Here is a 21,139-nt window from a genome sequence, read left to right as displayed (position 1 = left end):
TATTTTGCGAATGGATGCGAATGCAATCGCACACATACAACTTTAAAAAAAAAACTCAGTTGAATGTAATAATTATCGTGATAGAAAAACGATTAAAACATAATATTTGAAAAAAATACTAAAATATGTGTAAATATATTTTATTTTGAGATAAGATATGTAGTTTAAAACAATAGCTCACTTACAGAAAACAAATATACAAATTTTTTTTATTAATATATATATATTGATACACACGAAAATAAGTTCAATTACAAATTGTACAACAAACAGAAAAATCATCAAAATTGGAATGATAAAGCACCTACATAAGTCTTGTATAGAGGGAGAATTTATAAAATTTTGGTATCGATTTGGATTGGGCATTATTCATAGGACTCAAATGTTGATCTTTGAATTACTATACACATGGAAATTTTAACACATATTAAGAAAATCATTGGAAAATTAATTTTACATACAAAATTCATATTTTATCTCTATTTAATCCATTCAAAAAACAGTTGTATGTTTTTCAAGTCTTAGTTAATAGAAATATATTAGTAAAACCAAGAAAAAATGCAATTAAATGTAGAAACTGAACTATATATTTGATATAACCAAAAAAAAAAGTGAAGAATCCTCTATCATTGAGATGGATGTAGTATTATTATACACATACAATTAAGTGTTCAAGGTAGCCAAGCTGATCGAGAGTCGTGAGTAACTTCATGAGCAACTTGATCCTTGATTTGACCAAATTTGAGTTTTAGTTGTCGCGAGCTACTCGAATACCTCAACATATACATGAATCAAGTTCGAGCTCGAAATTGAGCAGTCGATTGAGTTTGAGCACTAACAACCAAAAAATTTCAATCGGGTTCAAACTCGAATAGTTTAATACTCAACTTCTGTGCAACCTTACGTACAACGTGTATGTTTCTGTGGTGGCTTCTACTGTTAATAATAATAAATAAACAAAAAGGGAATTGATAAATTTAAGAACAATAATTGGATGAGACGCAAACGATCCCTTGTCTTAAAAGTGAAGCAAATGCCACGTCGACGTCCTCTTTTTCGCAAATCAACCCCTTGGCTTGCTTGCTTGACAGCAATTCCACTCTCGGAAGATCATAAACCAAATATAAGTGATGAGAGGAAAAGAATCGAAAATGCTGGAGGTATTGTCTTTCTAATAATTCATCCGCTAAAGCTCATTCAATTTCTTGGCATATTATATATATACTTGTGTGAGACGGTCCCGCGAGTCGTATTTTGTGAGACAGATCTTTTATTTGGGTCATCCATAAAAAAATATTACTTTTTATTGTGAATATCGGTAGGATTGACCGTCTCACAAAAGACATACGATATATATATATATATGTATATATATATCATATTTTCTATTTCTGATTCTTAAATCATATATTACATCAAATCATAAATGTATGTATATGTATGTGTAATGTTCTCTTTTTAACCGTAATACACATTCATCCTATTATTACACATGTTGCTAACAATTAGATAAAATTGGCATAACTTTCCAATTATGAATTTTTTTCTCCCATTCACTTTATATACTGTTATAAATCTCAAAATGTTTGCCTCATTAAATTTTATGTTTGAATTATGAGCTCCGTCTGGCAAATGTTTTAAAAACGTTTTTAGTGATTTACAAGTGCAAAAATTTAAATATGTGTTTGGATAAAATTTTTGTAAACATTTTTTAAAAATAATTTTTGAAAAGTGTTCTTCCTGCATTTGTTAAAAAATAATTTAGAAATGAAAGTAATAATGAAAATCAAAATATATTATTTTTTATTGTAAAACGTTTTAATAGAATAATTGTGCAATATATATATGCTCTTTAAATAACTTTTAAAATCTTTTATATAATTTTTGTAAAAACGTTTCATAAGTACTTGTTCAAAATGAGTCAAAGTAATTAGAGATATTATTGTTATCACTTTTTAGATTATGTATCTTGTGAGACGGTTTCACGAATCGTTATCAGTGAGACGGGTCTATCCTACCGATATTCACAATAAACAGAAATATTCTTAGCATAAAAAATAATATTTTTTCATTGATGACCCAAATAAGAGATCCGTCTCACAAAATACGACCCGTGAGACTGTCTCAGACAAGTTTTTGACTATTTTTTATATTCAAATAATATAATGGTAAAAATGATTTAAATTTTCTTTGAACATCAGTTTTATAAACAAATTAGAAATAAAAGTAATTTGATCAGGGTTAAAAAGTAACCGGAGTTAAGAAAATGCACGGGTTAAAAGATAACCATGGTTAAGCTAAATGTGACAATTTAACCACGGTTAACTCCAACTCTAGTGAGGTGGGAACCCAAAAGTTTTCGTTCACTATGAAAATGAAGCTATCTCACAAAAATGGTTGAGCTAATTGTGTAAATCTAACCATGGTTAACTCCAACTCTGGTTAGATGGGAACCCAATAGTTTGTGTTTACTATGAAATGCAACCTTCTCATAAACCTGTTGTTTCGATCACGATTTTAGCTTTTTCCATTGTCTTCTAGGGTTCTGTCCAAGTTCAATTTGGTGGGAAAGTAGGAAAATTTGAACAATCACTGTTCCATCTCATTCAAATTCTGAATTTTGCCAGTAATTCTAACATCCCTTTAATTTTCATGTGTTCAGATTTACGTCGAAATTGAATTTTTGTTCTTGTAAACTAGGGTTTTTGGGAAATGTGCTGAATTATATTAGGTAGCTTGACAATCTCTTGTTTGATTATATCAAGATCCTTTGGGAGTGCTCCTTTTCGTTGATTTAAGGGGTTAATTTGGGATTTGTGGGTGTTCCCTGTTTTCGTAGTTCTGTGCACTCAGAGTTTGTTTGAACTGCCGTTTGTCATTTAATGCTGCTGAGATTAGTTCATGTTTTGGTATGGGTTTTTTCCAGAGGGATTTGAGCCACTTCATTGTCACTGTTTGTTGTTACTCCTTAAATTTCAGGTTAGTTGTTAAATTTGAACAAGAATATATTAATAGGGAAAAAAAGAGCTAATCCTCAGCACTAGCTATCTCCAAGCGCAGGAAACATCTCAAATGTCACAGTTCATAGATTAATGATTGAGTCATGATTGTTGGTTAATTGTCATTTAGAATGTATATCCCAATAGTATCTCATGAAAATTAATAATTTTAAACTCAAGTGAATGCAATGATGTATTAGAAAGAAACTTATAGATCACTAATCATTGGGGAATATCATATAATTGAAAGACGTAACTCTATAATTAATTCTTTTAATTAGGATTCTCCAAATTAGTTTGGGATCTTAATTTGATCTGTTACCATATAAATGCACATATGTAGTTTATATAGAATACACCAACGATAACATAATTAGAAAGTATCAATTATTCGATTCTTAATGTTGTGGTGGCATCACTAACTTTACGTCACTTGGTAGTAGAGGTGTGCCAAAAATTCCAGAAATCATGTGTATGGATTAGAATCCGACCCAAAAACACACTCGATCAGGTATCCACTAAGACCAAAATTTGCCATGTATGTGGTATGGATTAGACTAACACCAGATCTCAAGTAGTTCAACTGCAGTTTTGAGGTTTTTGATCGTCAAGTTAAAAGGCTTCTTGATTTTGTGGTTTTAACAATTTGGGTTTTAGGTTGCATGATATATGGTGCCTGGATACTCCAAAAATGACCATGTATTCGATCAGATACTCCCTGAATATGGATAGATGTGGGAACAGCTACTGTAAGTATTCGATAAATAACACTAAAAAATAAATTGGATACGGTATCCGATAAGGCCAAAGGGGTATCCTGACCATGTCCGATTGGGCAAGAATTATCTTTGATTTTAAAAGGATACAGTAGGGATCATTTTTGGAATATTTTAAAAATTAAGATTTTTTCACCAGTAATTAATAATTAATTTTAAAAAAATCAAAAAATATGGGTTGGAGTTGTTGATAAAAACAAATCGGACTTTTTACAATATATTATGCATCATTATGTGTTATTATTAGATTGATTTTAAAATAAACTTGAGGTTTAATGTGTTGCACAAAAAAATTGTTTAATTTTAATCATTTATGTGTTGATGATATTTGTGTTATTAATTTGCATATGCATTTTTGTATCTCTGTTATATATTAAATCTTATTTCTATATAAATTAGTGTATCATTTCATACTATATTATAAATTTTGAAAATTGTCTAATCCGATGTCCCTGCTTGTCCATCATAGGTAGCGATAGAGCATCAGTGCTTCTTCGTGAATGTGTTGTTTATTGTAAAGCATGTAGTTTTCAAGCGCCTTTAGTTCTTGACGTTTTTAAAATGTCGAGAAGATGGGTGCTCAGTAATGTGGGGGTGGTTTAAATTCTAGTGTAAATGTTGTCGGCGTATCAATCTGTTGGCTGCACCACTGCTGCCAGACACGGTGTATGTGGAGTTTATCCTTCTTTTTTTTAGTTCTGATCTCAATTATTGATTTCACGTGTGATTCCAAGCCTTTGAGGATATTACTTTGGAAGTTGAAGTCATGAGCTAGTTATTTTCCGATATTCTGTAATGACGTGGTTGCTAGGTTTATTAAGATCATTCACCCCTAGCAAATCTTGATAATCGTAAAAAAAATGACTCACGTGATATTATATCTGAACTTATACTGTTCCGTGAATATCCAATTCTAATTAGAGTAATTCTGTTCTGGGATTTATGTATCTAATTTTTTTGTAGTAACATATATTTTATCGTCTGTCGTGCTTCAGGTACATGGAAATCATTATTTGGGAGGACCTTTGTTGCCAAACAATCCCTGTTAATCTGTGGTTTTTGTTGTGACTTAAAAGTACATGCATTGATAGGTGAAAATTTGGAGGCATTTTATTTTTAAGGATGGAGTGCAATAAAGACGAAGCCCTGAGGGCCAAATCAATTGCTGAGAGCAAGTTAGAGAAAAAAGATTTTGGAGGCGCAAGAAAATTTTCCTTGAAAGCTCAGACTCTGTATGCAGGGTTGGATGGCATATCCCAATTGTCGAAAACACTGGATGTGTATGTATCTGCGGAGAATAAGATAAATGGAGAAGTAGATTGGTACGGAGTACTTGGTGTAAGCCCCTCATCTGACGATGAAACAATAAGAAAACAGTACAGGAAGTTTGCCCTCATGCTTCACCCTGATAAAAATAAATCTACTGGTGCTGAAGGTGCATTTAAACTAGTTTCTGAAGCATGGACATTGTTATCAGATAAGGCAAAAAGGTTGGCTTATAATCAAAGGAGAGGCTCCAAGGGGTTTCCCCAGAAGGTTCCTATGCATAATGGTGGTCCATCAGCAGCACCCAGAGCGAATGGGTATTACAAATTTGCAAGCAGGACATCATCAGCTCCGGTAACCCGAAAGAATAATGTGAAGGTTCCCCCTAAACCTACTCCTCCTCCATCCCATCAATCAACTGATACCTTTTGGACGGTCTGTGATTTGTGTAAGATGCATTATGAGTATGTAAGGATACATCTTAACAATACTCTTCTTTGTCCCAATTGTAAGAAGGCCTTTAGGGCTACAGAGACTGCTTCACCATACAATTGTTCAGAACCAGCCAATCAGTTTCCTCGGCAGCGGCACCCAAGTCATGGTAATCATGTAACCAGTCGAAATGCCTATGATCCTGTAAAAAATTGTGCAGCTGCTCAAAAGTCAATACCAGGCCAGTCAGGTCCAAATTCTTTTAGGTATTTTAACCACCATCAGGATTCACTCTCTGGAACAGCTACTGTTGGTAAAACAGATCCTTGGATTGCAGCAAAAGCTGCCAATGTTGTTCAACTGGCACAGGATAAGTTGAAGAGAGCACAAACTGAATCACATTTCTCCTCTGGGTGGGAGGCAGATATTAAAAAGAGAAAATTAGATGAAGATGTCAAGAGATCTGGAACGAACAATAATTCAGCCCAGGGACATGGTGGATTTGGAACTTCCAGTACGAATGCTGGATCAAGTGTTTATGGTTTTTCTGGAACATACCATATGCCAAACTTATCTAGAGAGTTGACTGGCATGGAAACCCGAAACATGTTGATGGTCAAGGCCCGGCTGGAGATTCAGAAGAAGCAAAATGAATGGCGGTTGGAGATGATATCCAAGCCCGTGACTAAAGAGAAAGACAAGACGAAAGCAAACAAGAAAGAGATAAGTCGAGAACGTCAGGTTAACCGTGCTTCTGGTAATGCCACAAAAGAGGATCCTGATGTGGCATCCATAAATGTACCAGATCCCGATTTTTATGATTTTGATCTGGATAGAACAGAAAGTTCTTTTGGAGATAATGAGGTTTGGGCTGCCTATGACAATGACGATGGCATGCCACGTTTCTATGCTCTAATCAACAAGGTCATCTCTAGAAAGCCATTTAAGTTGAGGATCAGCTGGCTTAACTCAAAAACCAACAGTGAATTTGGTAGTTTAGATTGGATAGGCTCAGGTTTCTATAAAACATGTGGAGAATTTAGGGTGGGCAAATATGAAACTTGTAAATTCATCAATTCCTTTTCTCATAAGGTTAGCTCTTCAAGAGGGCTGCGCAGAGGCATTTTAATACTCCCCAGAAAGGGTGATGTTTGGGCAGTCTACAAAAACTGGTCATCTGATTGGAACAAGCAGACACCTGATGAAGTTATACACAAGTATGATATGGTGACGGTATTAGACGACTATAGCGAGGATATGGGTGTCGCTGTTGCTCCTCTTGTGAAGGTGGTTGGGTTCAAAACAGTATTTTGTCCAAATTTGGACCCTGAAATGATCAACAGAATACCCAAGGAAGAGATGTTCCGATTTTCTCATAAGGTCCCAAACCATTTGCTTTCTGGTCTTGAAGCTCAAGACGCCCCCAAAGATTGCCTGGAGCTGGATCCAGCAGCTACTCCGCTGGAACTTCTTCAGGTTATAACTGAAACCAATGACGCGCCAATGAAGCTGGATAAAGAAAGTTGACGAACAGCTATTGCAGTGTGTTAAAAAGTACTAGTTCAGATCGCTCATTCCGCATCAATGAAGCTGGATAAAGAAAGTTGACAAACAACTATTGCAGTGTGCTAAAAGTACTAGTTCAGATCGTGTTGCTACGGAAATGAGCATTGCAGGGAATTATCACGAGCTATAGATGTGAGAGAATGGGATCGCTAAGTTCATCACAATCAGTAGATTCTGCTTAAGCCAAAATATATCGTACCGGATGCACAGGTCACTGGAGAATTGACATACATGTTTATTTTCTTCTCAAATTTTACAAGGGACAGTGCTAGGATGTTTGCGTTTTGCTACACTCCACTCCCATTAAGTTGGGTATAAACAGCTGTTCATATTCATAAGCTTAGAAGGCAAAGAAATCTATTTCTCTTTCCCCCAACTCCGTGAACGAAGACATCACTTTCACTTCACAGCCGTTAGAAAATGATAAAGAGAGGTGCTTACAATTTTGTTCCATTGCTTCTGATCCTGTCGTCTACATATGGGAATTCTCTCCCCTCTGAAGCCTCGACACATTTTTAAGTTCGGTAGAATTTAATATAATTGCTTTTTGGCTTAGAAAATACCTGTTCCTCTTATTAAACTTGTTTTTACCAATTGGAAGGATATTCTGTCATCAGCCAATACAATGGTGGAGATTATTTGGTCCCATATATTTTTAGTGCTTCTTATTTAGTACATAGCTTAATGTTTCTCATGGGGATTTTTGCTGAGAAACCGGGTAATCATAATTTATTTCTGGAAACCCAAATTCAGGAAACACCTGCAAATCAGACAAGTTTAATAACAGATCCAGCTTAGACAACAATGTCCTACAAGATTCACACATAGAATATTGGTCTCTGTTGCCTCTGCTGTTCTTCTCTAATGAGTGGCACTTGTCTCTCTCCTATATGGAATAAATACATAAAAATTTGAAGCACAAACTCAAATTTAATATGGATTCCAAAGCGTTTCTCCTTCGTGGCCTTTTTGTAGCCATGTCTATTCCATTTCCTCTGAGGTGGCAGCAAGAGAGTTGGCTGAGACGAACATCTCCATTGACGCGAGCAAGCATTTTATTGACTACAAATATACTGCATCGGCAGGCACTGTTTATGAATTTTAGATGCTTTTTGTCTCCTGTGTTGAATTATCATTCCGGGACATTGGGTATCTATTTGATAACCAAAAGTATATAAAATCATAAATCAATAAGAGGGACTATATAGTTATCGCTACGAAAACTAAATTATCAACTTTCGTGTTGCATTTGGATTGATTAACTTGGAGCTAAAAATTTCAATATGTTAATTCGTTTGGCTAAAAATTTCAATATGTTAATTCGTTTGGGTAAATCTACTTGAAAATGAATTTAAGATCCTAACTAGTTATATTTCGAGTCAATATAGTGGATTTCAAATACATCTATATTTGAAAAAAATTTCAAATCATTATTTCAAATACTTTATCAAATTCAAATTTCTACTACAAACACAACCTCATTTCTTGTGTTTTTATGAATTGTCTCTCACTATTTTGACATTTTCAACATTCTCTGATGAAAATGAGAAATCATATTTTCATAGTGAGTACGCAAAGTCTAAATGCTAAATTATGATCTCGAATTATATCAGTCAATCATAATTTCCAAAAGTTAGATTTCAATTACAACCTCTTTCAACCCCCACGTAATTTGTCCCACACTTGATAAGGGGCCAATAATATTGTGTTATTTATCTTTACGTATCGAGCCTGGCCGTCAATGTCAAATCTTAGTGGACGGTCGTCATGAGATCCTCCAATTATGTAAGTCAAAGTCATGGGAGTTCCAAATAATTCATATCAATAATGTCAGTGGAAGTCACATTTTTCGGCGTCCAGGCCTACCCAATTATATGAGTTAGACGCTGACCGCAAAAATTTGACCATTGATGGAAGACAAGAAAATATTAAAATTTCATTTAATTTTTCTTTTTAATGGGCCTGATATAAATTTCAAATTTTATTCAAAAATGAGGGATTTTAATTTCGAAAATCTGTCTAATCGTTTGATTTAAAAAATACGTTATGATTGTATGTTTTTCGGATTCAGGCAACTCTAGTTATCACAATAATAATGATGCACATATTGATTATTTATAATATATCACATGCATTATAAATAATAAACGATGATCGATAACATATAGCCATTTGATCCATGAGAGTCTTAAACGGATCCAAGTCCAAAACTTAGATAAATGCAGATATGCAAATGTATTATTACAAAAACTTTCAATATTTTACATTTATTCAATTTTCAAAACTTTTGAGAATTTAGGCCCATCATCTTTAAATCTTGATCTCTCACTAAATCTAATAATTATATTAAATATTTCATGGCACATTATGATACAAATATAAGGGGTAAGAACGGGCCACAAACAAGTCAACTTCAGTAATTATCAAATAATTAAAATTTAACATATAAAATATCCTAACATATACTTAGAAAATTGATAATGACTCTCGATCATCCTTATATTATGTAATATCAAATATTATATTAAAAAATAATATCAAATATTAACATAAAATCATGTATGTGGTACAATTATCACAAACCGACATAAATAAAATAAATTAATAAATGGAATAATCATGGGTGAATTTGATCATATTTTCATAAAATATCAATTTAACACAACAATTATAAAAAATTCAAAAAATACCCCATGGGCCCAAGTCAAAACCAACCCATGGGAAGGGCAGAGCTGTCTGAGGTAGGCACCTTGCATGTATGCTCGCTCGCTATCCGATCAACTTGGGTAATGGCAGGCTGGGACCTGCCTGTTTGCGCAGGGCAATGTGTTGCCCTACATGAAAATATGAACTTTTTATTTAAAAAATGTGTAGGTAGCATACTGCTTGCGTTGGTTGGATGGCACTGCCCATTACCCGTTGTCCGGAACTATTTCGAGGCAACGTATAAGGTTTTTTTGTTTCTTTGAAATCTAATTTTCGGAGCGATGAAATTTTCTTAAGCGGATAGAAACAAAAACTCAAGATGATTCGAACAATAAACAAAACGAATCATACGATTAAGAAACATAGGCTCTGATGCTATTGTTAGAATATCGTTTTCTCGCACCCAAGATGCAGTGAAAGTTTAAAATTTTTAAATAATTTTTAATTTGACAATCAAATATTTCTTGGGCGTCGTATGTAACGATGGTACAAATTTCTTTCATATAGTGAAAAATAAACATTTCAAATAGTAAAATTTTCTACTGATTCGTTTTTGGCAGCAGCCTATTTTGGAACTTCATTCAGTATATTAGGCAGTAGCACTCTCCACAACTTCCAAATATGTAAACTACTTATAAACTCCTTTATAAGTAATATAATTGATCTCCATCAAACTACAAGTCGCCAAATTCAAACCTTGAACTTGACAATTTCAACGAGAACACATGATTCAATGTTTGTATGACCTTCAATGGTTCAAGGATACAACTAACTGTGAGTCACAACTTCATGTGATTCAAGACAACATTTGTCTCTATTCGGTCTTACCCTAATTAACCTCATTCTTTTCATCAATCTCCTTGATCAAGAACGTTAGAACTTAAGTCTGATTGTACCTATCAGATCATGGTAAGAGTATCTAGTAGCATCGCCCCTATAATCCCCTAGATATCAATGACAATGCCTGCAAGAACCAGTAAGTTATGGTTAGTGTACAGTACGATACCTTCAACTCATATATCTCGATCAAATCTGCAACATCGGTATATCGAGAGTTTCAAATGAATTCGATAACAATGTGATATATCTTTGAGTAATCATATTGTCATCCTATTTGCAAATAATAAAATACCTTTATATAGTGCTCATGTCTTACTTTGGCTAGCTATTCTTTACACTATTAACTCATCACATCACGTAGGATATATACAGTCGTAAGCGAGCGGTGAATCCCATACTACAATACATCGACTCCTACATATGTCAGGAATACGCTCAATCTCGTCACTCGATGATCCTCATGGGGTCGGTAAACGAATCAAAGTGTAGCGCTATTACGCAGAGCCTTTATGTTGTCCCGAGTCAAAGAATTAATAATGTATAACCATAACAGCAGACTTAATTAACTCTGTAAGTGATAACCACATAGAAAGTCCAAGTGAGAGTTGTTCAGTGCAATCATCATATGATCACATATATGTGTTTAGTCATCATATTATCGCATATAAGTATGATTTGACACCCCCATACACGTACCAATAAAACGTAGCATTAACATCATAGATGCTAGTCTTAAACTCGAACGAAATTTATCCTTATTTTAGGCGAATGAATCGATTATGAACTATTTTAGAATATAATATACTTCTTAATTAATTTCATGATCTATGTTGAGAGACAGAACTCATGGTACTAATTGTATATTCAAAGGCTTTATATATGTAGCTTGCATATGTATATACAGATAAAATAAATGAATCCATGTCATTTGGTACCAAAGATTAGATTCCTTTCGATTCAAATAAGCTATATTATTATTTTTTATCGAGTTTGTTCTTCGTTCTTTTGGTTTGCATCCTTTGTTTCTTTTGTCGCAAGATTTCTATTAAGAATCTTGTTTATTGTTTTTCTTTGTTCGTGAATATTGCGATTCTCGAATTTTCTTGAGTTGTTCTTCGTTATTTCTTGTCGCGCAAGTTTTATCATTTCTTGTCGTGCAAGTATTGTGAAAAAAATATTTTTAATAAAAAATTGATCGATTTATAAACAAACAAAAAAAATTCGATAATAAAAAGAATGACAGTGTTCCGAAATTTTAGTGCTTATGTTTTAACATTGATTTTTTCCGTCTTTATTGTGTTGTTTCATGTTCAAGTTTTCGGAAAATATCTTCAAATTCATCGGTCTTGTGAAGTTGAAGTGAGATAGCTATAACTGTCTACAAACTTAACTTATAATTTTGATGCGCACAAATTACCATTAATATATGAAGCATATGTATTATGAATGTGTAATGTTCTTTTTTTTGCCAAATTAGAAATAAAAGAAGTTTGATCACAGTTAAAAATAATAATTGGAGTGTAGATAATGTATGAGTTAAAATGAAACCATGGTTAAGCTAAATGTGTCAATGTAACCATGGTTAACTCCATTTCTAGTGAGGTGTGGGAAGTGAAACCCAAAAGTTTGTGTTCACTATGAAATGAAGCCATCTCACTACCATCGTCAAGCTAATTGTGTAAATCTAACCATGGTTAAATCTAACTCTGGTTAGATGGGAACCCAATATTTGTTTGCTATGAAATGCAGCCTTCTCACAACCCTATCGTTCCGATCACGATTTTAGCTTTTTCCATTGTCTTCACTCTTCTAGGGCCAAGTTCAATTTGGTGGGAAAGTAGGAAAAGTTAAACAATCACTGTTCCAGCTCATTCAAATTCTGAAATTTACCAGTAATTCTTACATTCCCTCTACTTTTCATGTGTTCAGATTTACGTCGAAATTGAATTTTTGTTTTTGTAATCTAGGGTTTTTGGGAAGTGTGCTGAATTGAATTAGGTAGCTTAACAATCTCTTGTTTGATTATATCAGATCCATTGGGAGTGCTCCTTTTCGTTGATTTAAGGGTTAATTTGGGATTTGTGGTTGTTCACTGTTTTCGTAATTCTGTGCACTCAGAGTTTGTTTGAACTGCCGTTTGTCATTTAATGCTGTTGAGATTAGTTCGTGTTTTGGTATGGGTATTTTCCGGAGGATTTGAGCCGCTTCATTGTTACTGTTTGGTAGTTGTTGCTCCTTAAATTTCAGGTTAGTTGTTAAATTTGAACAAGAATATATTAGTAGGTAAAGAAAGAGCTAATCCTCAGCACTATCTATCTCCAAGTGCAGGAAACATCTCAAAAGTCACAGTTCATGGACTAATTATTGAGTCATGGTTGTAGGTTAATTGTCATTCATAATGTATATCTCACTAGTGTCTCATGAAAATGAATAATTTAAAACTCAGGTGAATGCAATGATGTATTAGAAAGAGACTTATAGTCTATAGATCACTAATCATTGAGGAATATTAGAAAGAAACTTATAGATCACTTATCATTGGGGAATATCATATAATTGAAAGATGTAACTGTATAATTTAGGTCGATTTATGTTTGGATTCTTAATTTGATTTGTTTCCATATAAATGTACATATGTAGTTATATAGAATACACCAATAATAACATAATAAGACCGTATCAATTATTTGATTGTTAATGTTGTGGTATCACTGACTTTATGTCGTTTGGTAGTAGAGTTGTGCCAAAAATTCCAGAAATCATGTGTATTGATTATTAGCTGACCCAAAAATACAATCGTTCAGATATCCACTAAGACCAAAATTTTCCATGCATGTATTACTGGATTAGATACAGAATTACAGATATCAAATTTCAATATCCGATCAGATCCAAGTTTTTTTTTACATTTTAGAGTTTAGACAATTATATTGTGTGAAGTTTACACTATGTTTTCCTGTATTCTCGAAGTATTTTTAACCTCTAAGAGTTTTGGAAATATACAGACTGGAAATAAAGTTTTCGAACTTTTTATTTTTAGCATAATTCCCTTGAATTCAGAAATTGTAAACTAAAATTTAATCAGATTGATTAACTGCAGGCGGGGAGCCGAAAGTGAGTATCCATGTATGTTATGCTGATGTCCCCTTTTGGTAGATTAGAAAAGCTTCTATCTGACTAAGTTAAATCGGTAGCAAAAATGGCAGAGTAATCATATATCTGATCCTTGTTGTGCAGTAATTATTCCTTCCTTTTTTTTTGTTTTTCATTTGCCTCACGTTTCTTCATCGCAATTTTTTCCTCCCTACACATTGGTACCCCTGAAGTGTAGTGTGGAGGAGTGACCCTACCAGATCGTGAGACATGCCAATCCGTGGAAGGCGGTTCCTTTATAATGATTACATATTATTTAGTGTCGGCCAAATGCCAATATTCCTAATCCTTTTTAGGCTACAATGGGTGGTGGATGTTGAGTATTATTAGGCAGTTGGTATTGAAAAAAGTTTAAAGAAACTACATAATGATCCTGAGCAAGAGTAATTTCGTTGGTGTAAAGCAGGTCGTGTTTTAGTGCCTTTAGTTCTTGACTTTTTTGTAATGTCGAGAAGATGGGGTGCTCAATAATGTGTTGGTGGTTGAAATTCTAATAAGTGTTGTCTGTGTATCAATCTATTGGCTGCACTGCTGCTGCAAGACATGGTGTATGCGGAATTTTTTACTTATTTGTTTTAGTTCTGATCTCAATAATTGATTTCACGTTTGATTCCAAGCCTTCGAGGATATTACTTTGGAAGTTAAAGTCATAAGCCAGTTATTTGCCGATATTCTGTAATGGTGTGATTGCTAGGTTTGTTGTGATCCATCACCCCTAGTAAATCTTGATAGTCAACAAAATATGACTCACTTGATATTATTTATGAACTCATACTGTTCCATGAATATCGCATTTTAATCATAATAATTCTGTTCTGGGATATATATATATATTTTGTAATAATATATATTTTATCCTCTGTCATGCCCCAGGTGTTTGGAAATTATTATTCGGGAGGACCTTTGTTGCCAAACAACCCCTGTTATTCGGTGGTTCTTGTTGCGACTCTAGAATACACGCATTGATAATCAGGTGAAAATTTGGAGGCATATCATTTTTAAGGATGGAATGCAATAAAGATGAAGCCCTTAGGGCCAAATCAATTGCTGAGGGAAAGTTAGAGAAAAAAGATTTTGGAGGTGCTAGAAAATTTTCCTTGAAAGCTCAAACTCTGTATGCTGGGTTGGATGGCATATCCCAATTGCTGGCGACACTGGATGTATATGTATCTGCGGAGAATAAGATAAGTGGGGAAGTAGATTGGTATGGAGTACTTGGTGTAAGCCCCTCATCTGATGATGAAACAATAAGAAAACAGTACAGAAAGTTTGCCCTCATGCTGCACCCTGATAAAAATAAATCTGCTGGTGCCGAAGGTGCATTTAAACTAGTTTCTGAAGCATGGACTTTGTTATCTGATAAGGCAAAAAGGCTGGCTTATAATCAAAGGAGAGGCTCCAAGGGGTTTCCCCAGAAGGTTCCTATGCATAATGGTGGTCCATCAGCAGCACCCAGGGCGAATGGATATTACAAATTTGCAAGCAGGACATCATCAGCTCCGGTGACCCAAAATAATAATGTGAAGGTTCCCCCTAAACCTACCCCTCCTACAACTCCTGCTCCATCCCATCAAAGAACTGATACATTTTGGACGATCTGTAATTTGTGCAAGATGCATTATGAGTATGTAAGGATATATCTTAACAATACTCTTCTTTGTCCCAATTGTAAGAAGGCCTTTACGGCTGTAGAGACTGCTTCACCATTTAATTGTTCTGAACCAACCAATCAGTTTCCTCGGCAGCGGTACCCAAGTCATGGTAATCATGTACCCAGTCGAAATGCTTATGATCCTGTAAAAAATTGTGCGGCTGCTCGAAAGTCCATTCCAGGCCAGTCAGATCCAAATTCTTTTAGGTATGTTAACCACCATGAGGATTCACTCTCTGGAACAGCTACTGTAGGTAGAACAGATTCTTCGATTGCAGCAAAAGCCGCCAATGTTGTTCAACTGGCACAGGATAAGTTGAAGAGAGCACAAACTGAATCACATATCTCCTCTGGGTGGGAGGCAAATATTAAAAAGAGAAAATTAGATGAAGATGTCAGGAGATCTGGAACGAACAATAATTCAGCCCAGGGACATGGTGGATTTGGAACTTCCAGTACGAATGCTGGATCAAGTGTTTATGGTTTTTCTGGAACATACCATATGCCAAACATCACTAGAGAGTTGACTGGCATGGAAACCCGAAACATGTTGATGGTCAAGGCCCGGCAGGAGATTCGGAAGAAACAAAATGAATGGCGGTTGAAGATGATATCCAAGCCCGTGACTAAAGAGAAAGACAAGACGAAAGCAAGCAAGAAAGAGATAAGTCGAGAACGTCAGGTTAACCGTGCTTCTGGTAATGCCGCAAAAGAGGATCCTGTTGTGCCATCCATAAATGTACCAGATCCGGATTTTTATGATTTTGATCTGGATAGAACAGAAAGTTCTTTTGGAGATAATGAGGTTTGGGCTGCCTACGACAATGACGATGGTATGCCACGTTTCTATGCTCTAATCAACAAGGTCATCTCTAGAAAGCCATTTAAGTTGAGGATCAGCTGGCTTAACTCAAAAACCAACAGTGAATTTGGTAGTTTAGATTGGATAGGCTCAGGTTTCTATAAAACATGTGGAGAATTTAGGGTGGGCAAATATGAAACTTGTAAATTCATCAATGCCTTTTCTCATAAGGTTAGCTGTTCAAAAGGGCTGCGTGGAGGCATTTTAATACTCCCCAGAAAGGGTGATGTTTGGGCAGTCTACAAAAACTGGTCATTTGATTGGAACGAGCAGACACCTGATGAAGTTATACACCAGTATGATATGGTGACGGTATTAGACAACTATAGCGACGATATGGGTGTCACTGTTGCTCCTCTTGTGAAGGTGGTCGGGTTCAAAACAGTATTTTGTCCAAATTTGGACCCTGAAATGATCCACAGAATACCCAAGGAAGAGATGTTCCGATTTTCTCATCAGGTCCCAAAGCATTTGCTTTCTGGTCAAGAAGCTCAAAACGCCCCCAAAGATTGCCTGGAGCTTGATCCTGCAGCTACTCCGCTGGAACTTCTTCAGGTGATAACTTAAACCAATGGCTTACAATGAAGCTGGAGAAAGAAAGTTGATGAATAGGTAATTCAGTGTGTTAAAAGTACTAGTTCAGATAGCCTTACTATGAGGATGAGCATTGCAGGGAATAGCCACGAGCCATAGACATGAGAGAATGGGATCGCTAAGTTACACCGCAAACAGTAGATTTTTCTTATAAGCTAAAATGTCGTACCGATGCACATAGTCACCGGAGAACTGACGCACATGTTTATTTTCTTCTCAAATTTCACGAGGGACAGGACTAGGATGTTTGAATCTTGCTACACTCCGCTCCTATTGAGTTGGGTGAACGTTTGTTCATATTTTCGTTCATAATCTTAGAAGACGAAGTACTCGATTTCTCTTTCCCCCAACTCCGTGAACGAAGACATCGCTTCGACTTCACAGCTGTTAGAAAATGATAAAGAGAAGTGCTTGCAATTTTGTTCCATCGCTTCTGATCGTGTCGTCTACATATGGGAATTCTCTCCCCTCTGAAGCCTTGATGCATATTTTGAAGTTCAGTAGAATTTAATATGGTTGCTTTTTGGCTTAGAAAATACCTTTTCCTCAGATTAAACTTGTTTTACCAATTGGAAGGGTATTCTGTCAGCAGCCAATATTTTTTGTGCTTCTTACTTAATACATATATCTTAATGTTTCTCATGGGGATTTTTGCGGACATAACTGGGTAATCATATCATTTCATGCTTAATTTATTTCTGGAAACCCAAATTCAGGAAACACCTGCAAATCAGACAAGTTTTGTATCAGATCCAGCAATTAGACAACAATGTTCTACAAGATACATAGAGTATGCTAATGCTTGAATCTTTTAATTAAGCTGCCATACGGTAGTGTATCAATGTCTGCTGGGTGTATCGGATTTGTTTCAAGGGGAAATTTCATTGCATTCTCAAGGACAATTTTCTAAGAGTAGCATATCATCAAAGAGCCAATTTTCCAAATTTTGCTAGTTTTATTTTTTAAAGTCCGTGGTGGGCGGATTGGGTTTTAAAAATCCACGTCCTCTCGTTGAGAGAAGCATTGACATTGGGACCAAAAGCCGTGGCGAAAAATTTGTAAGATTTGGTATCTATTAATATTATTGTACATAATATTTTTTTCGATATCTCAAATTTCGGAACAAAGTTTTAGATAATATTGAACTAGAGTGGCATTTCAAAAATATTAAATTCTTTTGGCATCCAAGCAGAATAAAAAAATGCATTATCTAATCATTATTAGATTGTCTAAAGGTCTCACTAATACAAGACAAGAAACAGTATATTTCAGCCCCAGTTTTCATGAAAACCAAATCAAAGCACAAGTTTCTCCAGGGTTTTCCAGAGTGGAACTCAAGATCAATAAACATTCTTGTTGCTTTCAGACATGTAACGACGGGAAGCAAATGTTAATGTCTAACCAACAAGAACATCCTTGTAAGGCGTTGGAGCGAAACCCGATTGCCCCTCCTCCATGGCAGCCGGTCTTTGCTGCCCCCGCTGTTCTTCTCTAACTTGTGGCACCTGCCTTTCTCTCGGTTGTCCCTCATCCCTAGCTATTGGTCTCTGTTGCCTCTGCTGTTCTTCTCTAATCAGTGGCACTCGCCCCTCTCTTATACGAAGCAAACGTTCTCGTGCACCACCTCGCAACTTCTCTAGTCTTGGTTCACTACCATGCAGCATCTCAAAAACTTTTAAGACGTTTGCCACACCCCCGAGAAAGAGCAATATGCTCCCTGATATACATAACCAAATCCATGATTCACCCTGCACCCATGTCTCTGATTTAGATGTCAATTAATAGACTGATCTGAACTATACATGCATCATATGTTTCATACATTGGTAGGATCAAGAGTTCGCATATTCACATAATCACATGTAACCTTTGATGAAGAAACTCGTGTATATCAACGAAAAACACTCAATGTTTCCAGCAGTGATAAATATACCTGATACTCAGATAGAACACAACTGTTTCGTGGTGACCTTTTCATGGCCTCAAGATCTTGATATAGGGTTTTATTGTCAATTTAAACTTGCAATCAACTCGGAGAGCAGGATGACGTGGCTGAAACTTGAACTTACGGATAAATTACACATGAAAATACATTTTTTTTAGGGGAATTGCGAATTAGAGAGCAGCTCGGCATACATGAATAGAATATCATAAGCATGTCTAATAACTTTAACTATGTAATACTACCAGAAGATCCACGCCATGGTGATCATATCCAATCTGCTCTCGGCTGTTGAGAATACCGCCCACTAGGAACAACAAACTTGCCATCATGAATGGAATATGAACACTCTCCTGCAAGATTTGAACAGTCCCATCCGCCCTCTCATAGATTTGACATGAGTTTTGGATTGATCCAAGCAACCATAGAACCGGACCAGCAATAAGCATGTTTAAAGCATGTTGTTCTAATTTATACAAGCCGTATCCTTTTTCTGCCTGTCCAACAATGCACCAAAAAAAAAGACATTTGCATTGAAAGAAAACATTGAATATGATAGATGAGGCACATACTTTATTGAGATGAGAAATTGACACACGTTAATAAACCACTTGGCTCGGGGATGGAATAATGAAGGATTTAATAATATGAGGATGATAAATTGAAAGAGATTGACAATACTAATATTTTTAACTTCAACTACTATAGAACTCGAGCCAAACCTAGATAAAAACAAGGGATATCCAGTCTTATATTTCGCACCAAACGGTGCCTATTGTCAAAAACTCCATAAGTATCTAACGAAGCTAGCTTAAGGTTGCGATGAGGCACATTAAGTATCTAATAAAACTACCTTAGTGTACTTGACAAATTGGTAAACAACCACAAAATAAATATTCAACATTATTCATCAGCAAAATAATTTTTTTGTATACTAATTTGTCTAATTCTCAGGCCATCTCCAATCATGGCACCACCATGAATGTCAGCACCAAATTCAGCGCTGGATTGGAGTAACTCCCTGTTTTGCTCCACATAATGCTCCACTTTTTTTAAAAAAAAAATTCTGAAATAATTTAGTTTAATTTAATTATTTTATATTTCAATTAAATAATAACTTTAATTTTTTAAATTTTAAAAAAATATTAAATTAATTTTCTGTGGCACTAATGTAGCCAGAATGTTGTGCAATGAGTTCTTCAAAATGTGTTGTCCGAAGAGTTGCCGATCAGTCTATGCTACACCGATATAATTTATCCTATTTTGTGTTGGTAAGTAGTTTATACTTGGTGAATTTCACATAGGGTAATATCAATTTTGCCAAAAAAATCACTAATTGACACGAGGCAGGTATCTAATCTATATGATTTCCCAATTCTACAGACCCGTCCAGCTTTGTCAAGTTATACTCACCTAAAACAAATCTTGTATAACATATGCATCAAATTCAATCAAGAATATTAAATTAATTCAGACGGATGTCTATTATGTACTTGGACATTAAAAATTAACAAATTCAAAAAATGGAAAGAGTGAATCAAAACCAGGAAATCAGATAACTAGAATACTTGAATCCGATGAATTATAAGTTGGAGGATTTAATTCCAAATTTAACTGATCGAGATTAAATTAATAAGCTAGCACATACTTGGATGAAGAGAAAAAAAGTGGCCAAGGAAAACAGAAGAGTGCCGACAGCAAAAATCAACGGCCCGGCAAATTCCACAAGCGCCAGCTGCAAATCGAACTCCATCAACGACAATCTGTAATCGATTCCGGCGAGATGTGCGACAAGATCATGCACGTTAACCAACACAATTATCACCAGACCTACCATCGCCAAAACCAGGCCGGACCTAGCCTCGCTTGTCCACTGGCTCCCGAATCCACACCCAAGCACGATCGTCGCGAAGACGTACAGGCTTGCGTTTATGTATTCTGATCTGTTACGAGCCCGTCTCGGGCCGTACATTCGAATTTCTCGAGCCGACGCAAGCTTCACCATTTTCACTCAGAGAACAAGTGAAAAGGGATTAAAATGATGCGGTAACTTAGTTCGGCAGAGGATTTCCAGCATTCTTGAAGCACCGATCTATAGGTGTAGGGGTGATGAAGTGAGAGACTTCATGGGGTTGTGCACGTGGCTTCGTGCATGGACTCCATGCAATCTCAATTGAGTAAAAAAATGTTATAAATTATTTTTACTTTTTTCTCGAGACTATTTATTCAATTTCAAAATATTCATTTATTTAGGACCACAATGTCCGAAACAATTTTTTTATTTTTTATGTCTCTTTGGACCTATAGCTTTTACATTTTTCTCATTTTATGGTCTCACAGTTCATTAATTTA

At 35.3% G+C, this 21,139-nt stretch overlaps 3 protein-coding genes across 9 annotated transcripts; 2 read left to right on the top strand and 1 right to left on the bottom strand.

The window, feature by feature from the left end:
• Window positions 1–2,381: 2,381 nt before the first annotated feature.
• On the top strand, window positions 2,382–17,508 carry LOC142540092 (uncharacterized). 6 transcript variants are annotated; one of them, XM_075646003.1, is made up of 4 exons: window positions 2,382–2,626; window positions 2,766–2,979; window positions 3,443–3,510; window positions 4,771–7,687. In XM_075646003.1, the coding sequence occupies exon 4, from the start codon at window positions 4,898–4,900 to the stop codon at window positions 6,998–7,000; it is 2,103 nt and encodes a 700-aa protein (XP_075502118.1). In that variant the 5' UTR covers window positions 2,382–2,626; window positions 2,766–2,979; window positions 3,443–3,510; window positions 4,771–4,897; the 3' UTR covers window positions 7,001–7,687. The 6 variants fall into 6 exon arrangements, with proteins under 6 accessions (XP_075502118.1, XP_075502151.1, XP_075502143.1 ...); XM_075646036.1 differs by lacking the exons at window positions 2,766–2,979; window positions 3,443–3,510 and adding an exon at window positions 16,884–17,508 and having other exon boundaries at window positions 4,771–7,027; XM_075646028.1 differs by lacking the exons at window positions 2,766–2,979; window positions 3,443–3,510 and having other exon boundaries at window positions 4,771–7,027; window positions 7,109–7,687.
• Window positions 12,213–17,508, top strand: LOC142540121 (uncharacterized). Of its 2 annotated transcripts, XM_075646060.1 has the most exons (3): window positions 12,213–12,477; window positions 12,553–12,583; window positions 14,612–17,508. In XM_075646060.1, exon 3 carries the CDS (start codon window positions 14,743–14,745, stop codon window positions 16,816–16,818), a length of 2,076 nt encoding a protein of 691 aa, XP_075502175.1. In that variant the 5' UTR covers window positions 12,213–12,477; window positions 12,553–12,583; window positions 14,612–14,742; the 3' UTR covers window positions 16,819–17,508. The 2 variants fall into 2 exon arrangements, with proteins under 2 accessions (XP_075502175.1, XP_075502166.1); XM_075646051.1 differs by lacking the exon at window positions 12,553–12,583 and having other exon boundaries at window positions 12,214–12,477.
• A 594-nt stretch (window positions 17,509–18,102) lies between these two features.
• LOC142517817 (uncharacterized) lies at window positions 18,103–20,846 on the bottom strand. The gene is made up of 3 exons (XM_075620280.1): window positions 20,436–20,846; window positions 19,033–19,284; window positions 18,103–18,593 (listed from the first exon to the last, which is right to left on the bottom strand). The coding sequence occupies exons 1-3, from the start codon at window positions 20,790–20,792 to the stop codon at window positions 18,243–18,245; spliced, it is 960 nt and encodes a 319-aa protein (XP_075476395.1). The 5' UTR covers window positions 20,793–20,846; the 3' UTR covers window positions 18,103–18,242.
• Window positions 20,847–21,139: the final 293 nt, after the last annotated feature.

Source organism: Primulina tabacum, chromosome 1 (genome assembly GCF_025594145.1).
Source record: "Primulina tabacum isolate GXHZ01 chromosome 1, ASM2559414v2, whole genome shotgun sequence".
NCBI classification, from domain to species: domain Eukaryota; kingdom Viridiplantae; phylum Streptophyta; class Magnoliopsida; order Lamiales; family Gesneriaceae; genus Primulina; species Primulina tabacum.
This window is presented reverse-complemented; position numbering and strand designations above follow the sequence as displayed.

What these genes read in the sequence shown, in the direction of transcription:
- LOC142540121 (XM_075646060.1), top strand. Translation starts at nt 14,743, where the DNA reads ATGGAATGCAATAAAGATGAAGCCCTTAGGGCCAAATCAATTGCTGAG.
- LOC142540092 (XM_075646036.1), top strand. Translation starts at nt 4,898, where the DNA reads ATGGAGTGCAATAAAGACGAAGCCCTGAGGGCCAAATCAATTGCTGAG.
- LOC142517817 (XM_075620280.1), bottom strand. Translation starts at nt 20,792, where the DNA reads ATGGTGAAGCTTGCGTCGGCTCGAGAAATTCGAATGTACGGCCCGAGA. An exon ending in CTTTTTTTCTCTTCATCCAA is followed by an intron (nt 19,285 to 20,435) that starts GTATGTGCTAGC and finishes ATTGTTGGACAG; the next exon opens with GCAGAAAAAGGATACGGCTT. An exon ending in ACCATGGCGTGGATCTTCTG is followed by an intron (nt 18,594 to 19,032) that starts GTAGTATTACAT and finishes ACATGGGTGCAG; the next exon opens with GGTGAATCATGGATTTGGTT.